This window comes from Silurus meridionalis, chromosome 17, assembly GCF_014805685.1.
Source record: "Silurus meridionalis isolate SWU-2019-XX chromosome 17, ASM1480568v1, whole genome shotgun sequence".
NCBI classification, from domain to species: domain Eukaryota; kingdom Metazoa; phylum Chordata; class Actinopteri; order Siluriformes; family Siluridae; genus Silurus; species Silurus meridionalis.
In genome coordinates this window covers 16,452,902-16,477,717 of record NC_060900.1, presented here as the reverse complement: position 1 = coordinate 16,477,717, position 24,816 = coordinate 16,452,902, and the positions used below count along the sequence as shown (strand labels likewise).

Sequence of the window (24,816 nt, the reverse complement as noted above, 5' to 3'; positions counted from 1 at the left end):
GCAGTTAACCAGTAAACAACAGTAAACAGTAAACAGTAAACAAGTTAGGCATGTTTTTGATTGTCCATGAGTGTCCGTGTGCAGTAAGGTGTGGTGTAAAGTGTCCTTGTGCGGAATGGTGTGGTATAAAAATAAGAATATAAGAAATATGAAATAAATATGAAAAAGAAAATATGAAAAGTAAAGTGCACTGTGCTGTGCAAGTCCAGTGTATAATGTGCCGTAGCACGAAAAGTGTGATTGTGCAGGGGAAAAAAGGGTGATGATGGAGAGAGTGGGCCAGTTTTTAGATCCTGGGTGTTTCCTGGTTTAAACACCGAATGGCCTGCGGGAAGAAGCTCCTCCTCATTCTCTCTGTGTTCGCCTTCAGGGAGCGGAAGCGTTTCCCCGAACGCAACAGAGAAAAGAGTCCATTGTTGGGATGGCTGAGGTCCTTCACAATTTTCCTGGCTCTGGTCCTGCACCGCGTGCTGTAGATGTCCTGCAGGTCAGGGAGCTCGGTGTGGATGGTACGTTCAGCTGAACGCACCACCCTCTGGAGGGCTCGTCTGTCCTGCATGGTGCTGTTCCCAAACCAGGAAGTGATGCTACCCGTCAGAACACTCTCAATGGTGCAAGTGTAAAAAGTCTTAAGCACCTGAGAGGGTAGTTTAAAGTCCCTTGAGCGTCTCAGATGGTATAGATGCTGCCGGGCCTTCTTCACCAGGGTGTTGATGTGACAGGACCAAGACAGGTCCTGTGTGATGTGAACACCCAGGTACCGGAAACTGTCCACTCTTTCCACTGGAGTCCCGCAGATGTTTAGCGGTTGGTATGACCGCTCCTGCTTCGTGCTGAAGTCCACGATCAACTCCTTAGTCTTGCTGACGTTCAGGAGAAGGTTGTTCTCCTGGCACCATCTCTCCAGGTTTTTAACCTCCTGTAGGTAGGCCGTCTCGTTGTTGTTGGAGATCAGGCCCACCACAACGGTGTCGTCAGCAAACTTGATGATGGTTGTGGAGTTGGAAGTGGCCACACAGTCATATGTGTACAGTGAGTACAGCAGGGGGCTCAGAACACAACCCTGGGGGGCTCCAGTGCTGAGGGTGAGGGTGGATGAGGTGTGTTTTCCCACCCGTACAGCTTGTGGTCTGTCCGTCAGAAAGTTTGAGATCCATTGACACAGCGGCAGGCTGAGTCCCAGGACCTCCAACTTAGAGGTGAGTGTGGAGGGAATTATGGTGTTGAACGCTGAACTGTAGTCCACGAACAACATCTTTGTGTAATTCCCGTTTCTTTGGTCCAGGTGGCTGATAGTAGTGTGGAGAAGATGTGCAATTGCGTCCTCAGTCGAACGGTTCTGACGGTACGCAAACTGTAGTGGGTCCAGTGTGTCCGGTAGTGAGGCAGTGATGAAGTCTCTGACCAGTCTCTCAAAGCACTTTATCACTACTGAGGTCAGAGCTACAGGGCGATAGTCATTTAGGCAGGCGGGCTGGGGTTTCTTCGGGACAGGGACAATAGTGGACTGTTTGAAGCATGAGGGGACAGACTCATGTAAACACACCATCCGATTTTTGTTAAACAATATCCATTGTTGAAAAAGAAGAATGTTGGCATTGCTCCAGTTATTGACAATTTATTGTCACAAGGTGTTTTGATCAAAACACATTCACCTTATAACACCCTGATTAATCCCATCTTGAAGGCAGATAAAAAATGCTGGAGGTTAACACAAGATTTATTTGAGATTAATAAAATAGTTATTTCGTTAGCTTCTTTGGTGCCCGATGTAGCTACCATTGTTAACTCTATACCAGCAACTCACAGATATTTTACTGTGATTGATCTTTGTTCTGCTTTTTCAGTGTCCCTTTGGCTTCAGAGACGCAGACGCTTTTTACATTTACCTATAGGGGGCGTCAATTCACCTGGACCCGTCTTCCTCAGGGTTTTGTTGACTCGTCAGCCAAATTATACTAAACCTTTTTACCTCTATGTGCACGAACGTGGTGGTACGGCTGCGGGGATTCTGGCCCAGGAACACGGTGACAGATATCGCCCTGTTGCGTATCTTTCTAAATCTTTAGACAACATAGCACAAGGGTTGCCTTCGTGCTTGCATGCAGTGGCTGCTGCGGCTCTGATGGTCCGGGATGCTGAGAAAACGGTGCTGTCACATCCTTTGATACTGTACACCTCACATCAGGTAACAGCTATTTTACACAACATATGACAGCACAACGTAGATCTGGTTATGAAACCATACTCTTGGCAATGGAAAACTTAACTATTAGGCTTCTTCTCAGTCGCATTCAGCTGTAGTAGCTCTGCGTGATCTGCTAGACGATATTGACTTAGATGGTTTTGACGACACACATGAATGCGCTGAACACATTGAACAAGAGACCTCTTGTAGGCCCGATCTTTTAGATACGGCCCTGGAAGAGGGGATTGCCTATATGTGCATGGTTCATGTTCAAAACCTTCTGATGATGTGTATTTATGTGGATATGCGGTTGTAAGATTACCTGATGTAATAGTTGAAGCTAAATCATTACCATACACATCGGCATAAGCTGCAGAGTTGGTGGCACTTACAAGAGCATGTCAGTTGTCTGAAGGTAAAGTAGTGACTATCTACACTGATTCTAAGTATGCTTATGGTGTTGTGCATGATTTTGCCGAAACATGGAAGCAAAGAGACTTTAAAACAGCTGATGGAAAGCCCATAGCACATTTTAATCTTATAGGCGACTTTTTAAAAGCTGTTCAACTCCCTGCCAAAGTGACCATAGTTACACATATGCCACCTGTAGGAAATTTAGGATACCTGTTGGTTATAGTGGACAGATTCAGTAAGTGGCCAGAAGCATTTGCATGTGCGACAGAGAATGCTAAAACGGTTGTCAAAATATTAACAAAAGAGATCATCTCTAGGTTTGGTATTCCTAGTGTGATTGAAAGTGATAACTGCACACCTTTTGCTTCAAAAGTAACACAACTTTTGGCTAAAAGCTTAGTATTTTAATATTCCCTATCACCCACAGTCAGCTGGAGTGGTAGAGAGAACAAACAGAACCATTAAGGAACGTTTTACTAAAGCCTGCATTGAACCAGGCCGAAATTGGACTGTTGTTCTCCCGGTAGTACTCACAGAAATTAAAATGACCCCATCTTTAACAAAACTAACCTTTGAAAGTTTTATGTTCTAACCTTTCCTGACCCCATGGGTCAGGGGACGCACTGGCATTTCTTCTTTAGGTAACCTGGAAGTGATGGTGGACGACTACGTTTCTGCCCTGGTTGAGAAATTGAATTCTATCAGTGCTGATGTCTCACTAACTCTTCCTCTGCCTACAGATAAGCCAACACACCCTTTTGTGCCTAATCAGCAGGTCCTGATAAGAAGTCTGAACCCTACCAAGGTCGTTGAGCCGAAGTATCTGGGTCCAGCGACTGTTCTAGCTGTAACCAGAACTGGAGTTCTGAGTGATTATCAGCCACAGTGGATACACGCAAGCAGGATTAAAACAAAACCCACTTATTCTATGCACTCATTGGTCTGTTGGGCTAAGAAGCCTACCTAAGTGAGTATTCAGGGCTGAAACAGTTGAGAGCCCACGGAAAGATCCTTTCTTTATAGTAGAAAGGGGGCCACCTCCGGGGTGAAGATCTGACTCACTTGACTGTTTAGTTTAGCTTACCCTGCTCTAGGTCTAAATTCTATAACTATATGTGCATAGTTGTTACTAGACTCCGAATTTTTCATATTCTCTTTGAATACATTATTCAGAGAGTAGACTGTACCTATATACCTTATAATACTGCTTATAGACATACCGAACAAGCACTGAGAAACAATTGTCTCATGACGTCTTGGAGAACGTGAAACAACTGCTGAACAAAGTTTTTTTGAGAAGATTAAGAGTTTGTTTACGAGTGTTGAAGACTATTTTGTTTTAGGAATGATTTCTTGTATTGATTGTTGGAATTGTACTTTGTATGTTCCCATGTTTGATGACGAGGGTAAGACAGGCCATAAAGGCCTCGATTGGAGTGGTGATGATGAAGGATTATATGCATGTTGGAAAAGAATGAAATGGAATCTGTATGTTTTGTTTGTCTTTATCTTTTCATTTGCAGTTTGTCATCAGTTCTGTTCCAAGGATGAACATCTTATGTTTTGGTGTGTGATGCTAAATCATGATTGATTTAAAGTGGCCATTGTTAGTGTTAGGATGGTTTTCACACTGTTACACACATTTCTTTGTCTGTTTAGTGTCTATAGAATATCTTATCTGGGCTCACCCATCTCCGGCTAGTATATCCTCTTGTCTAAACAGGAAACAAGTTTAGGACAGCCTTTTCTCTGTATGTGTATATACACGTTCTGCTACCTGCAATAAACAGAAGAAGAGAAGGAACATGCATTCTGTGTGCTGTGTATTTCTTCTTCCCTGATATCAGAAAGGAACCACGGGCATAGCAGGTCGTATGGAAAACCTCTCCAAGAATTAAGTTTCGTTTGGGCATGATAAAAATCTAACAAATACGGTAACGGGAAGAAAATGAAAAATCAAAATGATTAAAGATAATGAATAAATAAGCATTTAGCAACTTAATTTTTTAACGTTTAAAAGTTTAAATTCTTGGAAATGAAAAAAGGGAGGTTTGCTGATTTCACAGTGCCATGATGGTTTTTTTGTTGGCCTGTGAAAAAAGATTTACATTATAAAGGAATTCGAAAGTCTATAGATAGAGAGAGACATAATAAGAAACGAATACCACTGATTTGTGTTTTATTTCAAATTAAATTTCTCATGTGTTTATAATATTAAACTTTGGTTGTTTCAGATTTAATGTTTATGCAAAACTGAAGTTTGTTTCCATATAAGAAGGTTAAACATTACACATCTAGAGAGAAGGAAAAACATGCACAATTGCAGTAATTTTTTCAATAAATATTGAGTTTGGCCTGTGACTTTGTCCCAGTTTTTAATTTTGGCCCACTGTGAATTTGAGTTTGACCCCCCTGCATTAGATTAGGTTGGATGAAATTATGCCGCCCTTAGTCACAATCCGAAGGCCGAGGTTCTTTTACTGATGTTTATTAAGCTTGACATCAACACCGACACAAACACCGTAGAATTTACTCTGTAGAACTGAATAAAAGGATAAGTATACAAAATATATTCAGTTACAAAGAAAGACAACATTAAATTTGGACATAAAACAAAAAATAAACTGACATAGCTCTTTGCCTGCTTGTAGACTAAGAGTGGTAACTTCTTGCACACACTTATATTTTAATTAATCATATCTTCTTTACAATAAGCATTGCAGCTTGCAGTGCTCATCGTGGCTTTCTCTTGCATGCAGTGAACAAGAAGTGACCTGTACTACTAAGTATGATGGGATGCATATTAATATAACCCAAAAACAAAAAAATATCACATAAATCTTAAAAATTCAAAAACTTTAGTCGACCAGTCAAATATACATATTATTAAAAAAAATTTGAATTATAAAAAATAAATAAGTTAAACTAACAAAAAGCCCCAGAAATAAATTTACACTTAATTGTGAAAATGCCACCTTGTGGACATGTCATAGTACAAAAGGAATGTTTATGACTGCAGATACAGAAATACGGTAAAGGGAAGAAAATGGAAAATCAAAATGATTAAAGATAATGAATAAATAAGCAATTAGCGACCAATTTTTTTTGTAACTTTAAAAAGTTTAAAATCTTGAAAATTAAAAAAAATGGAGGCTTGCTGATTTCACATTACCGTGACCCGGCTTCGAACCAGGGTTGTTGCGCTTTTAAGGCAGAATACTAACCGCTATACAATCACGGTAAGATATAAAACAATGCAAGTTCAACTATGCATTAGAGGTATAAATGTTGAAGGAAACACGGTAAAGGGAAGAAAATGGAAGATCTAAATGAATAAAGATAATAAATAAATATCCAATTAACGACCAATTTTTTTTGTGATGTTAAAAAGTTTGAAATCTTGGAAATTGAAAAAAATGCAGGTTTGCTGATTTCACAATAACATAACGCGGATTAGAAACAGGGTTGCTGCGGCCACAAGGCAGAGTACTAACCACTATACGATCACGGCAAGCTACAATACAACGCAAGGGCGAGTATGCATTAGAGGTATAAATGTTGGATGAAATACGGTAAATGGAAAATCTAAATGATTAAAGATAATGACTAAATAGGTAAGCAGTTAGCGACTTTATTTTTTAACATTGAAAAGTTTAAATTCTTGTAAATGAAAAAAGGGAGGTTTGCTGGTTTCACATAGCCGTGACTCGGATTTGAACCGGGTTTGCTGCAGCCACAACGCAGAGTACTAACCACTACACGATCACAGTAAACTTCTGGGTAGGGCCCCACTGAGAGACTGGCTGTAGGGCGTAGCGGTAGAGGCGTTCTCGAGGGCTGAAATAGAGAACGGGCAACAAAAGTGGGAAAGTCAAAATGATACACAACAACAAACAACAATTTTTTCCCTGTAATTCATAAAAATTCGAATTTATGGAGAATAAAATGGACAGAGATGTTGCACTGCCGTGAACCGGGTTCGAACCGGGTTACTGCGGCCACAACGCAGAGTACTAACCACTATACGATCACGGCGAGCTTGCGCATAGGTCACCCACTCAGAGACGGTTGGTTTAGGGCGTAGGGGTAGAGGGGTTCATGAGGGATGAAATACGGAACGGGCAAGAAAGTGGGAAGGTAAAAATGATGAAATATAAAAATCAACAATAAACAACAATTTATACCCTGTAATTCATAAAAATTCGAATTTATGGAGAATAAAATGGACACAGATCTTGCACTGCCGTGACCCGGATTCGAACCGGGGTTGCTGCGGCCACAACGCAGAGTACTAACCACTATACGATCACGGCGAGCTACAGCACTACGCACGGTCAAGCATGCATTAGACCAGGGGTGTCAAACTCAGGCCCGAGGCGTAATTATATGTGGCCCGCGAGATCATATCGAATGTGTATTAGAGCTGGCCCGCCAGTATATAGCGCATACAACGCTAATGCTACAAATCCCAGAATGCTTTGTTAGCACGTTGGCGCGTCAGTCGAGACCGCTGAAAAACCCCGCGTTATCAGCGCTGAATTTACCCGCCGATTTGCCTACTTTGAAGCCCAGAAATGCAGAGATGAACTGCTCGGTAATCCGTTTGTGGTGGACTTGGAAAGCGCACCAACCAACCTCCAAATGGAGCTGATTGAACTCCAGTGTAGAGACACGCTCGAGTCAAAGTACGACTCTGTGTGTGCTGCACAATTTCCATGTTTCCTCCCCGACACACTGTTCCAACTCCGTGCCCAAGCTGCTCAAACGCTCTCTATGTTCGGCAGCACATATCTTTGATGAAGATGAACAAAACACCACTCAGGAGTCTCACTGATGAACATCTTCACTCTATCCTGAGGATTTCCTCAGCTCAGAGCCTAACCCCAGACATGATGGACTTGCATCTAAGAAGAGATGCAGGAATCTGTCTTCAACCAATCAGAGTATATCAAAGTGTAGCAAACTGAGCTTGAAGGAATGTTGTCTTTATGCACCTTTCCTACTGCAAGTCATGGACTGTTAATGGTTGAAAGATTGCTTTTTTTTAATTGAAGGAAATGATTATTATTTTTGGTTTTGTTGTTGGCCGGTGAAAAAAGATTTACATTATAAAGGAATTCGAAAGTCTATAGATAGAGAGCGACATAATAAGAAACGAATACCACTGATTTGTGTTTTATTTCAAATTTAATTTCTCGTGTTTATAATATTAAACTTTGGTTGTTCCAGATTTAATGTTTACGCAAAACTAAAGTTTGTTTCCATATGAAAAGGTTCAACATTACACATCTAGAGAGAAGGAAAAACATGCACAATTGCAGTTTTTTTTTTAAATAAATATTGAGTTTGGCCCGCGACTTCATCCCAGTTTTTAATTTTGGCCCACTGTGAATTTGAGTTTGACACCCCTGCATTAGAGGTATAAAGGTTGGATGAAATATGGTAAAGGGAAGAAAATGGAAAATCAAAATGATTAAAGATAATGAATGAATGAATAAATAAATAAATAAATAAATAAATAAATAAATAAATAAATAAGCAATTAGCGCCATCATTTTTTAACGTTGAAAAGTTAAAATTCTTGGAAATAAAAAAGAGGAGATTAGCTGATTTCACACTGCCGTGACCCGGATTCAAACCGGGGTTGCTGCGGCCACAACGCAGAGTACTAACCACTATACGATCACGGCGACCTACAGGACAATGCAAGTTCCAACTTGCATTAAAGGCATAAATGTTGGATGAAATACGGTAAAGGGAAGAAATGGAAAATCTAAATTATTAAAGATAATGACTGAATACGCAATTAGCGACAACAATTTTAAACATTAAAACGAATGAATTCTTGGAAATGATAAGAGGGAGGTTTGCTGATTTCCTACTGCCGTGACCCGGATTCGAACCGGGGTTGCTGCGGCCACAACGCAGAGTACTAACCACTATACGATCACGGCAAACTTCCGGGTAGGGCCCCGATGAGAGACAGCGGGTGTAGGGCGTAGGGGTAGAGGCGTTTACGAGGGATGAAATACGGAACAGGCAAGAAAGTGGGAATGTAAAAAATGATGAAAATAAAAATGACCAATAAGTAAAATTTTTTTTACTAAAATTTATTAAAATTAGAATTTATGGAGAATAAAAAGGCTTTTGATTTTGCATTGCCGTGACCCGGATTCGAACCGGGGTTGCTGCGGCCACAACGCAGAGTACTAACCACTATACGATCACGGCAAGCTACAGGACGATGCAAGTTTCAACTTGCATTAAAGGCATAAATGTTGGATAAAATACGGTAAAGGGAAGAAAATGGAAAATCTAAATGATTAAAGATAATGACTAAATAAGCAATTAGCGACAAATCTTTTTTAACATTAAAAAGAATGATTTCTTGGAAATGATAAAAAGGAGGTTTGCTGATCTCACACTGCCGTGACACGGATTCGAACCGGGTTGCTGCGGCCACAACGCAGAGTACTTACCACTATACGATCACGGCGAACTTGCGCATAGGTCACCCACTGAGAGACGGTTGGTTTAGGGCGTAGGAGTAGAGGGGTTCATGAGGGATGAAATACGGAACGGGCAAGAAAGTGGGAAGGTAAAAATGATGAAATATAAAAATCAACAATAAACAACAATTTATACCCTGTAATTCATAAAAATTCGAATTTATGGAGAATAAAATGGACACAGATCTTGCACTGCCGTGACCCGGATTCGAACCGGGGTTGCTGCGGCCACAACGCAGAGTACTAACCACTATACGATCACGGCGACCTACAGGACGATGCGAGTTCCAACTTGCATTAAAGGCATAAATGTTGGATGAAATACGGTAAAGGGAAGAAATGGAAAATCTAAATTATTAAAGATAATGACTGAATACGCAATTAGCGACAAAAATTTTAAACATTAAAACGAATGAATTCTTGGAAATGATAAAAGGGAGGTTTGCTGATTTCATACTGCCGTGACTCGGATTCGAACCGGGGTTGCTGCGGCCACAACGCAGAGTACGTACCACTATACGATCACGGCAAACTTCCGGGTAGGGCCCCTATGAGAGACAGCGGGTGTAGGGGTAGAGGCGTTTACGAGGGATGAAATACGGAACAGGCAAGCAAGTGGGAATGTAAAAAATGATGAAAATAAAAATGACCAATAAGTAAAAATTTTTTTACTAAAATTTATTAAAATTAGAATTTATGGAGAATAAAAAGGCTTCTGGTTTTGCGTTGCCGTGACCCGGATTCGAACCGGGGTTGCTGCGGCCACAACACAGAGTACTAACCACTATACGATCACGGGGAGCTACAGGATGATGCAAGTTCCGAGTTGCATTAAAGGCATAAATGTTGGATGAAATACGGTAACGGGAAGAAAATGGAAAATCTAAATTATTAAAGATAATGACTGAATACGCAATTAGCGACAAAAATGTTAAACATTAAAACGAATGAATTCTTGGAAATGATAAAAGGGAGGTTTGCTGATTTCATACTGCCGTGACCCGGATTCGAACCGTGGTTGCTGCGGCCACAACGCAGAGTACTTACCACTATACGATCACGGCAAACTTCCGGGTAGGGCCCCGATGAGAGACAGCGGGTGTAGGGCGTCGGGGTAGAGGCGTTTACGAGGGATGAAATACGGAACAGGCAAGAAAGTTGGAATGTAAAAAATTATGAAAATAAAAATGACCAATAAGTAACATTTTTTTTACTAAAATTTATTAAAATTAGAATTTATGGAGAATAAAAAGGATCCTGATTTTGCGTTGCCGTGACCCGGATTCGAACCGGGGTTGCTGCCACAACGCAGAGTACTAACCACTATACGATCACGGCTAGCTATCAGCAAGACCGCGCGCTTACTGCTGCGTATTTGTCATATGTTTATGTCATATGGTGGGGCATCGAGGTGGCTACTTTAGGTTGACAGTAGTGCTCGTCTTTTTATTCAAGTGTTTTATAAAGTTTCTATTCGTCTGAATTTTCTTTAAAATTTGCAGAGATTACAAAACGTGAGCAAAATGTAAAATGGCGGAGACAACGGTGAAACAATCCCTCTTTACAACAGTGAGCAAAACAGCATGTTGAAAGATTGCTTTTTAATTGAAGAAAATGATTATTATTTTTGGTTTTGTTGTTGGCGGTGAAAAAGATTTACATTATAAAGGATTTCAAAGTCTATAGATAGAGAGACATAATAAGAAACGAATACCACTGATTTGTGTTTTATTTCAAATTTATTTTCGTGTTTATAATATTAAACTTTGGTTGTTCCAGATTTAATGTTTACGCAAAACTAAAGTTTGTTTCCATATGAAAAGGTTCAACATTACACATCTAGAGAGAAGGAAAAACATGCACAATTGCAGGTTTTTTTCAATAAATATTGAGTTTGGCCCGCGACTTCATCCCAGTTTTTAATTTTGGCCCACTGTGAATTTGAGTTTGACACCCCTGCATTAGAGGTATAAAGGTTGGATGAAATATGTTAAAGGGAAGAAAATGGAAAATTAAAATGATTAAAGATAATAAATAAATAAATAAATAAATAAATAAATAAATAAGCAATTAGCGCCATCAATTTTAACGTTGAAAAGTTAAAATTCTTGGAAATGATAAAAGGGAGGTTTGCTGATTTCATACTGCCGTGACCCGGATTCGAACCGGGGTTGCTGCGGCCACAACGCAGAGTACTAACCACTATACGATCACGGCAAACTTCCGGTAGGGCCCGATGAGAGACAGCGGGTGTAGGGCGTCGGGTAGAGGCGTTCTGAGGATGAAATACGAACAGGCAAGAAAGTTGGAATGTAAAAATTATGAAAATAAAATGACCAATAAGTAACATTTTTTTTACTAAAATTTATTAAAATTAGAATTTATGGAGAATAAAAAGGATCCTGATTTTGCGTTGCCGTGACCCGGATTCGAACCGGGGTTGCTGCGGCCACAACGCAGAGTACTAACCACTATACGATCACGGCTAGCTATCAGCAAGACCGCGCTTACTGCTGCGTATTTGTCATATGTTTATGTCATATGGTGGGGCATCGAGGTGGCTACTTTAGGTTGACAGTAGTGCTCGTCTTTTTATTCAAGTGTTTTATAAAGTTTCTATTCGTCTGGAATTTTCTTTAAAATTTGCAGAGATTACAAAACGTGAGCAAAAATGTAAAATGGCGGAGACAACGGTGAAACAATCCCTCTTTACAACAGTGAGCAAAACAGCATGTTGAAAGATTGCTTTTTTTTAATTGAAGAAAATGATTATTATTTTTGGTTTTGTTGTTGGCCGGTGAAAAAAGATTTACATTATAAAGGATTTCGAAAGTCTATAGATAGAGAGAGACATAATAAGAAACGAATACCACTGATTTGTGTTTTATTTCAAATTTATTTTCTCGTGTTTATAATATTAAACTTTGGTTGTTCCAGATTTAATGTTTACGCAAAACTAAAGTTTGTTTCCATATGAAAAGGTTCAACATTACACATCTAGAGAGAAGGAAAAACATGCACAATTGCAGGTTTTTTTTTTCAATAAATATTGAGTTTGGCCCGCGACTTCATCCCAGTTTTTAATTTTGGCCCACTGTGAATTTGAGTTTGACACCCCTGCATTAGAGGTATAAAGGTTGGATGAAATATGTTAAAGGGAAGAAAATGGAAAATTAAAATGATTAAAGATAATAAATAAATAAATAAATAAATAAATAAATAAATAAGCAATTAGCGCCATCAATTTTTAACGTTGAAAAGTTAAAATTCTTGGAAATAAAAAAGAGGAGGTTAGCTGATTTCATACTGCCGTGACCCGGATTCGAACCGGGGTTGCTGCGGCCACAACGCAGAGTACTAACCACTATACGATCACGGCAAACTTCCGGGTAGGGCCCCGATGAGAGACAGCGGGTGTAGGGCGTAGGGGTAGAGGCGTTTACGAGGGATGAAATACGGAACAGGCAAGAAAGTGGGAATGTAAAAAATGATGAAAATAAAAATGACTAATAAGTAACATTTTTTTTTACTAAAATTTATTAAAATTAGAATTTATGGAGAATAAAAAGGCTTTTGATTTTGCATTGCCGTGACCCGGATTCGAACCGGGGTTGCTGCGGCCACAACGCAGAGTACTAACCACTATACGATCACGGCGAGCTATCAGCAATACCGCGCGCTTGTTGCTGCGTATTTGTCATATGTTTATGTCATATGGTGGGGCATCGCGGCGGCTACTTTAGGTTGACAGTAGTGCTCGTCTTTTTATTCAAGTGTTTTATAAAGTTTCTATTCGTCTGGAATTTTCTTTAAAATTTGCAGAGATTACACAACATCCAGCAAACGTTAAGTGAGCAAAAATGTAAAATGGCGGAGACAACGGTGAAACAATCCCTCTTTACAACAGTGAGCAAAACAGCATGTTGAAACTCTTCTCAGTCTTGAGGCAGATGGTTTATAGCAGCAGCATACCACTGCAGGCTAGAAAGAGAAATCTGAGACTACAGTGGGCACAGATACAGAGAAACTAAGCAGCTGAAGATTGGAAACATACCAGGCCATGTCAAAGATCACTGAGACCAAAGAATTTCATCATTCTGATGTTTGACATGAATGTTAACTAAAACTCGACCTGTATCTGCATGAATTTATTCAGCTGTTGCCACGTTTGGACGTTTGGCGAAGAACTTAAAAAAAAAAAAAGCTGTTAAGAGCATGCATGCATAGATAGATAGATAGATAATAGTACAGGTGCACAGCAACAAAATGCATTCTAGCATCTACCAGATGTACAAAAAGTAGCAATTGTCCAAATTCAAGTGCAGAAAAATATATGTACAGCATGTCAATATGTTATTAAATATAGTTAATAAATTTAAAGGCTATGGCAGTGATAAATGTGCAGACTGTTGTAAAGAAATAAGTAGAAAGTTATGACATTGAAAAACATGCAAGATGAATAAACAAGTCTACTATCTATCTGTCTATCTACACACACACCCACACAGTGTTTTATACAGTGATCTAACAGTGTAGTGTAGAGTTAATTAGTGGGCTAGTAGATGGAAAAAAGCTGTCCCTGAACCTTCTTGGTGGAAGGTTAAACAGTTTGTGACTGGGATGTGAAGAGCTCTTGAAGTTGTGAGCTCTGCACAGACATCTGCTGTGGAGAAGGTGCTCAATGGCAGATAGTTGGGTGCCAGGAATGTGGTGGGCAATTCTGACCACCCTTTGCACGTTCACACGAAGTGGAGTCTCCATACCATACAGTGATGGAGTTAGTCAGGATGCTCTCGCTGATGCAGTGGTAGAAACTCGTTGGAATCCCTGAGGACAGAGGAGCTTTTTTAAGACTCCTCAAGAAGTACAGGCATTGTTGTGCCTTCCTTACCCGAGCTATATAAAAATAATTACACAAGACAAAGTAGTAGCAAATTCTCTTTATTATTCAGAGTAGTAGAGAAAAGCTAATAGATGGGATCTGCTATTTTAATTGGTTAGTTTGACGAACCAATGATAAGACTTAAGAATGATCAAAACAACAAATTAATACTATAAACAAGGATGTCCCAAGGGAGCCTTTAGTGGACATTGGGGCCCAAGAAAAATCATGGGTAACAAAAATTGTCCAGAATGAAACAGTCCACAGAATCCCTGACAATAAGTACATCATGGTTTGAGGGTAAAAAGTACAAAACACTAAAGTGTAGGGAAATACACTCTATACATCACCTCTGTGCGCTTCTCTTACTTTTACCTGACAAACAAAAAGCAAGCTGAAAGCATGCATTGTAACATTTGTACCTTGCAGAACAGAAAAATAAAACAGGCAGTCAATGCCATTGTAAAGAACTTACTTAAAAAAAAAAAAACTGAATATAATTGTGCGTCACAAGCCAAACATGAGTTTTCCGCTTCCCTTCCTTGTAAACGCTAAAAATGCAGTGTAACAGATGTTCCAGCAGATGGTGCAGTTATGATCAGGATACATGATCAAACAGAAAAAGCAAAATAATACTCCCATAAAGATCAGCACTTTAAAATACAAGGTGAACCCCAGTAGAGGCTGGTTTTGATTGCTTGGTTGCCTAGCAGTTGGGGTTGAAGTCTTGATTTCAGGGAAGGCGATCATTTTAATGAGATGTTTTTGCAATGCACCCATCCAAAAATTGACCCTGAATAACATGACAGTTTGTAACATGGCAAGTTGGTTTAAATTTGTGCGTCATTGGACAGCGTGTGCAGCAAATGGTTTAGCGTATGTGGGCCATCTCCTCCAGGAAAGGGGTCTTCATGCACCCAGTGCAAAGTTGGTCCATCCAGAGGGGTGCCTCGTGCTGCAAAGGTGTGCGACGTGGGTAGAACGTGTACGAGAGATCATAGTTCAGAAGGCAGCTAATGGAAGCCATGTAAAGGTCCGAAAAACGGCATAATCGGCGAGAAAAGTAGGTAGGATTGTGGCATGTACGGAAGATGCTGCCAAACTGTGGGTTGAACAAATTTTTGGTGACAGCCCTGTAAAAAATTTTAAATAAATAAATTGTGAAAATGTTAGGGGGAAAAAAATGCATACAAAAAAAAAATCCCTAAATGAAGAACATATGCATACATAAGTAAATAATTATAAAAAATAAAATAAATGCTTGTATATTTAAACTGCAGTTATGTGATTTTCAGAAAAGCCCATTTTCATTTTAAGCAAAGTACAAAAGAGCACTTTTGAGGTTTTTCTCTTTAAGTATAGAAGGTTTAATATCTATCCACACATACACACCCACCCCCCCACCAAACTGGGTAAGATGTGGTTCAAAGCATGTACAACCTCAGGAGAAATAACAAAAAATGTAAAAAGAAAAACAGTGTTAATGACAGTCCCAAACATGTTCACATCACTAAACCACAATAAAGCAGAAGTTTCAACACTGCTAGCAGCTAGAGTGAAAAACCCAACTGTTTGTTGACAGATTCGACAGATCAATGCTAACTGCTAAATTGATCAAACTGATAATAAATAACAATTTACAGAAATGACTGTCCAGTCTGTAGTCTGGACCACATTAGATGCTGTACAGCATATTAAACTACAGATAAAGGTAGTTCAGCTGACTACAATCTCAAGCAGTTCCTTGTTACTGGCCAAACCACAGTTACCTTCTTGTTTTCTATTATATATATTATTATCCCATTAAAAAAAAAACAGAATCATTAGTACAAGACCAGCTTGTAAATATCTGAGAGGGGAGGAAAAAAAAAAAAAGAGAGAGAGAGAGAGAGAGAGAGAGAGAGCACAGACCTATAAAAGTTTATCATAAATCAGTGGGGAAAAAAAGCATAAAGCAGTGAATCATAATCAATCTGGCTTTTTTCTCACATTTGCTAGAACTCTAGTGACTCTGCTATTGCCTAGTCAGATTTCTTCCTGCACACATTTCAGTTGACTCACCGAAACTCTTCTCTCTCTTTCAGCCATTCTTCAATCACTTTTTTGGACTCTGGATCACGATACATCTGGAATACATGTAAAGACTACGAATTAAAATAAACTCTACAAACATGATTCTTCAAGAGAGGGATAGGGAGCCTAAAAACAGAACTTTTTTTAAACAGGTGAAAGGTTACAGAACATTTGCACTGGAAGCTCAGTCAGGACTGGTTGTCTGCCAGGGAATGTATTATTTCAAGATGCCATACAACTAACACTAATGCTATTGGAAACTGTATAACAAAACTATTGAAATGGGTAGTGAATTTAAAAAGGTTATAACTGAATAAGGTTTTTTGGATAAAAGTACAATTAAAAAAATCCATTAGGCCAGTTATACTAATGCCTTTATAAGGAAATGAATGTGTTTAAAGTGTTTGACATCACTGTGTTATGAGCAATGACAGTCACGGTCATTAGTTGTGAAAATGGAATGGAAAATATCACATATTGACTGCAGTATAGTTTGTACCTGCATGCGCTCCAGAAGGCCAGTGAGAGCCTGGAGCCATGTAAGACTCTGTGCATACTGCTCAGTGTTTACAACTTTTGTCTCCATCTCCAGCTCAGGAACAATGGCACCGGTCCTCCACCCATGGCGCAGCATCAGGTCCTACACACATTAATATTACAATGGATAGAATTTTTCAGTATATGATACCTTAGGGGAGCATCTATAAGTCTATTTGGAGAATGGAAAATAATAATAAAAAGAAGCAAAAGGAAACCATAATGGGACACTTAAAAAAAAAAAAAAAAAAAAGCCTAGCTAGTGGAGGGGAATACAAAGAAGAAGGACTCACCGCCAAGTCGCTGTAAAGGTGGTCCCCAAAATAAAGCACACTGGAGCCTCGCCAGCCTGTCAGCCTCAGAAAATCTACAAGGTTACCCTGCAAAAAAAGAGAAACAAATGTTTAAGTGTCCCAAACACTTGCCTGCTAAGGATAAGCCTGGCTCTTTGAGTGTTTGACACTTTCATTTATTGTACTGCGCATTTAGAAATTAGAACTGATGTGGAAACTACTTTGCCAGACCCCCCTGCTAATGACACAGCAACCCACAGTTCGCTGGCTCAGGCCAATACCCCAATAAAAGCCAGCAGTTCAAAGAGTGCTGGGGGCTGGTTTCAGGCCAGTCTGTTATTTTCCTCCCACAAAGGAATTTGGATGTTCTCAACAAAGAGTTTAAAGGAGGGGTGTCAATGTGCCCAGGCTTGTAAAAACTTTAACAAATACACCCAACATGCATTTAAACTGACACGGTTTCAGAACGTTCTTATACGTCTTTAGTAAATGTTGGCTGAAGTATCGGCCAAGATGTCACAATTCACAACAACAAAGCAAGACCTATGAGCAGGGAGCAAGAAGAGGTCATTCTCACAGCAAGTAAACAGTCAGTGGGCAGCATTTGGAGATCACCAGACCACCAAATCCCTTTGGTTTCAAGTTAGTTAAAGGAACTTGTGCATAATGGACACAAAAGTAACTCTTCTGAAGTAGGTTAAACAGATTTATAGTCAGTGTTGGAAGCTGCTTTTAGAACTTTTTCTAAATCAGGGTCATTAGTCAGGCTTGAGGTTATGCAGGACCAATATGGGAACTAGACTTCACTACAGAGGTTCCTGACTGCCTCATGATAGAGAAAGTCATACGCATTAATGAGCAAAGAGATTTCGTTGTTATGCATAAATAATTCTTGATTTGGACTGGTCATAAAATGACAAACTCGAATCAAAAAATGACTGTACATAAAAAATATTTTAGAAGGCAGGTTAACAGTGCAGACTGCCAGGGATTAGCGAATATGTTTAAATGAATAACACATGCAACAACGGGCTGCTCAATTTACACAAAATTCGTGGCTTTAAAGCAGGTCATAACAAAATCTTTTTGTGAGAGTGCCATACCTGTTTGTAAATCTGCCCTTTTTCCAAACTCTTGATTTTGTCCCACTGAAGGACTCCATTATTGTCCAGTCGCCTAAAAGGTCTAGAAAGAAGAATAAACCCATTAGTCAAATTACACAAGACAATGACAGATATTGACATGGTGATCACTCACGATGCACCCATCAGTCTAATAACTTCATGGCAACCCATTTTTTTCTAGCAAGTTGAGATTTGGAAAATGTTACTGGCGGAAGACTTACTTCACACAATCATTAAAAAAGTGTGGCTTGTCAGCTTGAACAATGACAACATCAAAGAAGTCCCTCCAATCTTTTCCAACCATGTACTTCATGCCTTTGTCTCTGGAAAAGGTTTAAGAATATTAAATAATTAAGGACAGAAACAAGTAACAGGACTGAATTACATCTTCTCGATAATGCTCAGTAAAGCTACATGTATGCACACGCTGCCTCGCAATGCTTCTCTTCAAAACTCACACAAAGCTGAAGGGGCTGTTGGTTATAAGGAAAAGCTTCTTCCCATGACTGGCTAGGCGATGCAGCACTGCATAGGTCTCGTCTCCTCTGAGGATATATTTCTCTGGAGAGAGAAAAATGGGCGGAAATAATATAATGTTATAAGCAATCGCAGTTATAACATTTTGTGTATCAGTCACCATTTCAACTCATGATTCACTGGTGGTAGTCGGAGCATACGTTTGTAAAATGTTAAAATGAGAGATAAGAAAGGTTACATGGAGTTTCCAGACACAGAAGGACAAACCTGATTAGTACAAGAACAACTCTCATGACCACAAAGTTCTAAATACATCATTAATAAAATCACCACAGAATTCACAGCATTGCCAACATACAAAATAAAAAGCTAACGTTATTCACACAACTAAATGGCTACAGACAGTTTGTTAGAACTGCTCAGTGAAAACATCCAATTTATATTAGCTCAACATTCTGCAAAGGTTCCCGGCCTGATAGTGGCAAACATAATATTTTAATACTATTAAAACCTTTTCTGCCAATAAATGTGCACAAAAACAATTTTTATTTAGATTATTTCACGAAATAGTCCCTACATAATAAGAAGCGGAAAATGCCCTGTATATTTCAGTGTAATAGGCTAGCTGTGAACTCAATCTACTATCTTAAACTTTACCTGACTAGCATATCTAATGTATATGCTAATACCAGTAGCAATAAAGTAAATGCATGATTTAAAGCACAAAACACAACTGCTACATACTATATTCAGTTATATGGCTATACATTTCCACAATATTGATTGGCACTATGTAAGAATCACGGTTAGTTTTAATGTCTGCAAAATAAGTTCCCCCAACAGCTTCCCCATTTCTCTCTTTTCTATGAAACCACAAAGCAGAATATGACGCATTGCCTGCAGCAGAAATTTTAAGGAACACCTTTAGCTCACACTGTTGACCAATCTGAATTGTAAATGTACGTAAATCTTTAATTTCCTGTCATTTAGATCTTCCTATACAAACATTAACATAGAATGCGCAGGTTAATATAAACCTGTAATTAAAGAAAATCAACATCTCCTGGCCAATTAGAGCCAATCATTTACAGGCAATACAGTATAAAGTTCAATAATTAACTCTGAAAATAAGCATAAATAGTCCTTTCTCAAAGTTGAGAGGTGCACATTTTTCAACACCACAAGTGTAACGCACTATGCAAGAAATACAATGCCATTCTGTGGTTGCTTAACAGGAAGCCATTTGGGATTCGGCCCAACTGCTTGTGCTGAGGTTTAAATAATAAATCAATTCCTCCACAGTGTCAGCTGATAATGCCTATATGCAAATTCAATTGGCAGAATAGCAAATTACCATTTTGGCAAAATATCCATAAATATTGGCACAATAGCAAATTTGCATACACACTTTCTTATTTAAAACATCTACATGAGAAAGACTTCATTATATGGATCATTATTTTAAAGACAAAATAAAGTTTGTATTAATGGGCAAATATTGCAGAGGAAATTCTGGGCTTGCTTAAGCCACAAGTATGAGGAGTATAAGTGTGCTGAATATGACATCAGCAGAAGTAAGAATGCTGACGTGCAAGTCCTGAGTAACAAAAGATAAATCTGCAATTGCCTGTAAAAAGAAAACACTGAGCTCTTACCCAAGTCCTGCATTATCCACTTGTACATGTATCCCTTAATATGCACCATACCAACAGCGTCCTGTGAAAACAAAGTCGACGTGTCAGTGTTCACAATAGCAGCATGATATCATGACAAAGCTCTGTAGACGGTCACAGACTGACAATTGGTCTGCCACAGACTTAGCTCCTGAATAGAAAACACAGCAAGCATTTTTCTCCTTCCCTGCACCTCCCAATATATCTTTCCAAAAAAACATGGGCTGCTTCAGATCAACCTTTGACACATTTCCAGTTAGGCGTGACCAGTACTGTGAGTTCTAGACTTGTGTATACACTGCAAACATAACATAACATTTTCTTTTCTACATGTACTGATTAAGAGATTGCAACAGACATTTTTCTACTGAGAATAGAGATTTTGTCAGTTAATCTAAATGCACTTTGGTGACTGAGTCTAGCAAGTGTGAACAGCATAAGGACAATTCAGCACAACTTGTTTCTGCTCACTTTTGCTCAATGGGAACAAGAGGAAACCCATCAGTAAGAAGGGGGGATGGGGGAACTACAAAGAAAAGACTTCATCAAGAGCTAGCTGAGAATTGAGCAGCAACAAAACAACCACCCTGAAACCAAATTCCGCAAGGTCTGGTTTTGCTTGGCTGAACAAATAGCAGTTTCGTATAAAATAATAAATTATATTTATATTTATATATATATATATATATATATATATATATATATATATATATATATATATATATATATATATATATATATATATAGCCAAAATGTTTATAATAAAATTTTATTTATATGTTTATATGTCTGAATACATTTGCAAATATTGCATAAACAAATATGGTCAGCCTTGTAAAAATAAAATTAAAAAACTTTCACAAAAGACTTAAGAATTTTTGTTTAAGCTCAATTATGTTGCACAAACATAATTTGTTGACTTGTGTAGCGTTGGGGTGCACTTACAGACACGTCTTTGTAGAGGTGCTCTGGATCATATTCTATGTCATTGGAGATAAAATAGTCATTAACAGAAGCCAAAAGCGTCATCTCTGGGATGGAAAACACATCCATGAACTGCTTCATCTTGGGTCCCTGACAAACACACACAAAACAATTCCATTACAAAGAAACCTGGGGTGAGATCACACAGAGGGAACAACAGACCACACTTTTTACCCAGTGTAATATTATTCATTTTATTTGTTAAAATAAAACCTTAAAAAATAACTGTAGAAAAAATGGCTGCTTTAATAAAAAAATATATATAATAACGATAATAATAAAGTATTAAATACACCAATTTATTGAAAAAATAAATATATAAATAAAATTTGTCACACATACACTGGGAGGTATGTGAAAATATCTTCAATAAATACCTCATGAACCAAAATTGTGTCATACTTAATCTTTCCAAATGGGTAATAAACAAGAAGTAAAAATTAACCTTTCCATAGAAGCCGCTGACTTGGTGAAGAGGGATGTGATTAGAACCGCCATACAACTGCATGACCTCATCATCTGGAACAGGCTTCAGACCCCTTTGAGAAAATCATCTAAATTAGGGATCTGAATTTTCTTTCAATTTATGATTAAATAGTTAAAAAAAATAATTAAATTAATAAAAAAAAATTAACTGACACGTTTTCGCTTCACATTATGCAACATTTCAGAACGTTCTTCTTGGCTCACCTTTTAGTAGCAGCTTTAAACAAACAAAATGCAATATGTACAAAGTACAGAAGTTCTGCTTATATCACGGTTGAGAAAAATGAACGCACTAACTTTATTAGTTTATTTATTAAGTAATCTCAAAACAGATTGGTGCCAATCATGAGAAAATTGTTTCGATATTGTTACTGGAGGTCAGACAGTTGGCAGGAAATCCAACAAATTAACACATCCCCCGTTTCAACGTGATAATGAGACAAATAGCCAAAAAAATATAAATGTAAAACTTACCTATACACAGTGCCTAGCTGAATATAATGGAAAGCATCTATTTTCATCAGCAGTCCCTACAGAGAGAAATAAACCACAGTCAGTCACTGGACATAAGTAAAGACATACTGTTGTATTTTACATTGTTTTATTAGAACATACCTTCTGGATATCATAATGAAGACCTCGAGCTGCAAAGTTGGGGATGTATTTGTACTTGCCGATCCCTTGAGGATACTACACAAGAAAAAGAGTTGAGAATGTCAGTCATGACAGGTCCCACTATCAACACATACATACACAATGATTTTCTAAACTACAAATCATTACAAAGTTAATTATGAAAAAAGTAAGCACGGTATATGCAAAGAAGTTTTACTTTAAAATTTTAAAAACCCAAGTAAAGATACAAGAAGTTGAACTGTGATTATATATGCATTCTGCCATCGTTTTGTAACTATGAATAAGGTAAATTCGGCATCTTTTTTATTTTATTACTTTTTTTTTTAAGGTATTTTTATTCCAATTACACTTTTTGCCAGGTCATAAAAGAGTTTGTGAATATAAAGTTGGATAGCACTCTTTTGCAAATGACTCAACCTTGGGCAAGTTGAGACTTTTAGGAAAAATACACCAGAAGTACTTTTTCTAAAAACAGACCTTGTAGTGCTCTATGAGAAACTCTCTGGCTTTGTTGTAGATCATCTCATCAAGAGCATTTGAGTAGAGGGCCAGTGTATAATCATAATCGAATCCATAGATGTCCACTTCGTCAAGGTTCACCTCATTGTTGGCATAGATGGTGGAGGGGTTTAGAAGGTTGCACACTCCTGGAGGAATTAAATCTGAAGAAGAAAAAAGGTGGAAAAGAGACATGAAACGAAATGATCATGTTAGCTTGGATCATACCAGAATCACATGGCAACAATGACCCAGTTCTTCTGAGTGGAATCTGATTTTGTCCTGCTGCAGGCAACATCCATTTGTGTGTTATAAATAAACTCTGCTGCAGGAAAGGATATGGGTGCTTAATGTAAATAAACTAGACTGGATAAGAGATACGACTGCTCTATTAGGATCCTTTGGCGTGGTTACACCCCTGATCTCGAGTTTACTTTTCAGCAATAAACACAAGTATTTTCTGTTGGTTTTTATGTTTATGGCACGCAAATTTTGTTTTAAAACCGAAAGGGCCTGAGGGGGATCCGACATCGGAGCCCTGTTTAGGGTTGGAGTCATTTAGGCCATAAGTCTTAGGACTGACAGTTATAATTACAAAGACTGAAAAAAATAATAACCAGGTTTAACCGTGTTACACTGCCCACAATTCACAGTCCATCATGTTTAATAATAGGAATCTGCAACGCCTCTGTTATTCCGCTTTTCCCCGAGCGTGCTGTCGCAAGAGCGTCGCGCAAACAGCATTTTTCCCGCAGACTTACCGTGCACCAGGCGCTTCATCTCGTTGTATCTCGCCCATAAGTAAGTTTTGTGGTCGATCTGTGGCGCGGTGGATGAAAAAGACCTCCCGGATTTAGTAAAAGATTCCTCTGCCTTGGCTTTTCCACTGGCGTGGTGGTGCCTGAGCGGAGCGGATACGGAGTTGGTTGCACACTTTTGTCCTTCTGTGCAGCATTTCTGCTCGTTTTTGCTCGAACTCGTTGCAAAGCTGGCGCAGAAAGCGACGGGGTTTTTTAGTCCTGCACCGCTACTTTTCCGCAACAAGCGACAGCCTACGCCAAACAGTCGTCCTTTCGACATTTTTTTTGTTTCCCACAGCTATACGTACGGCGCTACTCTCCAACGCCGAGCTTGTTTACCACGCTGTCCTGCTCTGTTTTGTACACTGTGTACATTTGAGGCAGCAGCTGCGCCCGAAAAGATAAAGTAGGCGTTAACCTCGGACTACGAACCAATCCTGTGAGGGCGTGATTGTGATTGACGTTCAGCCCAGCCACTGGGCGTGGAGAACACGTTTTCGATGAGTAAGGGGTTTACTTCCCAGAGGAAAACGGGTTTCTGTGCCAGTTCAGCCAATACGTGGCAGATGTGGTAACGTGAGCCTCGGTTTAAGCTACGTGATTGGTCAAAGCTGTGTATGATTGACAGTCGCTCCAGCCTTCATGTGCTACGTGACGAAAACATACGCGCTTTGTGTGCTCTGTTATCGTCGGGTTCTTCGTGTTCCTGTTAGTTCTGTTAGCAGATTCGGAAGCAGATAGAAACAAGTAGTTACACTGCGAAAGATGTGAAATCAGGAGTCCCTTTGTGATTATAGATTTTGGGGGAGCAGAGAGTATAAAAATAAATAAATAAATAAATAAAACACTCGGTTCAGGGGCCTTTTAATAGGCAGCTGACATTCGATCAAACATGAATGAACTTGCACGCCAATTCTCACCCAGAGAACAAAGGTGTGAGACAGCCAGCGCCCCAACACAGAGCAACAACCTAACGAAAATTCAAACAAAACAATTTGCTTTACTGATCGACGTGATCAGGATATATATCACACTGACACCTCATTGAGTAATATCTCTACATTTTATTTTTTGTATCTACTTTCAGATCGTTTTATTCAAAATAGTCATTTCTTCATAATTAAATACTGCATTTGGTGTTTGCTCATCAATGCACCCCAAAGAGCTTCACACGCTTTCTAACCTCACATCCTTTATTATGAATTTTTTTTTTTTACTGCAGTACATAAATGTGGACAGTGT

General features: G+C 38.9%; 1 protein-coding gene and 9 non-coding genes across 10 annotated transcripts; all 10 read right to left on the bottom strand.

Annotated features, from left to right (window-relative positions):
• Positions 1-6,843: 6,843 nt before the first annotated feature.
• On the bottom strand, positions 6,844-6,915 carry trnah-gug. Its single transcript has one exon. It is a non-coding gene; the product is annotated as a tRNA-His (tRNA).
• Positions 6,916-8,220: 1,305 nt separating this feature from the next.
• trnah-gug lies at positions 8,221-8,292 on the bottom strand. Its single transcript has one exon. It is a non-coding gene; the product is annotated as a tRNA-His (tRNA).
• Positions 8,293-8,484: 192 nt separating this feature from the next.
• trnah-gug lies at positions 8,485-8,556 on the bottom strand. The gene has a single exon. It is a non-coding gene; the product is annotated as a tRNA-His (tRNA).
• A 205-nt stretch (positions 8,557-8,761) lies between these two features.
• trnah-gug lies at positions 8,762-8,833 on the bottom strand. Its single transcript has one exon. It is a non-coding gene; the product is annotated as a tRNA-His (tRNA).
• Positions 8,834-9,304: 471 nt separating this feature from the next.
• On the bottom strand, positions 9,305-9,376 carry trnah-gug. Its single transcript has one exon. It is a non-coding gene; the product is annotated as a tRNA-His (tRNA).
• Positions 9,377-11,256: 1,880 nt separating this feature from the next.
• trnah-gug lies at positions 11,257-11,328 on the bottom strand. Its single transcript has one exon. It is a non-coding gene; the product is annotated as a tRNA-His (tRNA).
• A 197-nt stretch (positions 11,329-11,525) lies between these two features.
• Positions 11,526-11,597, bottom strand: trnah-gug. The gene has a single exon. It is a non-coding gene; the product is annotated as a tRNA-His (tRNA).
• An 821-nt stretch (positions 11,598-12,418) lies between these two features.
• trnah-gug lies at positions 12,419-12,490 on the bottom strand. The gene has a single exon. It is a non-coding gene; the product is annotated as a tRNA-His (tRNA).
• Positions 12,491-12,696: 206 nt separating this feature from the next.
• On the bottom strand, positions 12,697-12,768 carry trnah-gug. The gene has a single exon. It is a non-coding gene; the product is annotated as a tRNA-His (tRNA).
• Positions 12,769-14,036: 1,268 nt separating this feature from the next.
• Positions 14,037-23,969, bottom strand: nt5dc2 (5'-nucleotidase domain containing 2). Its single transcript, XM_046871756.1, has 14 exons — positions 23,536-23,969; positions 22,754-22,938; positions 22,256-22,330; positions 22,115-22,170; positions 21,600-21,693; positions 21,116-21,244; positions 20,153-20,213; positions 18,479-18,581; positions 18,242-18,343; positions 18,000-18,081; positions 16,897-16,983; positions 16,566-16,706; positions 16,055-16,119; positions 14,037-15,126 (listed from the first exon to the last, which is right to left on the bottom strand). The coding sequence occupies exons 1-14, from the start codon at positions 23,852-23,854 to the stop codon at positions 14,865-14,867; spliced, it is 1,761 nt and encodes a 586-aa protein (XP_046727712.1). The 5' UTR covers positions 23,855-23,969; the 3' UTR covers positions 14,037-14,864.
• Between the last annotated feature and the right edge of the window lie 847 nt (positions 23,970-24,816).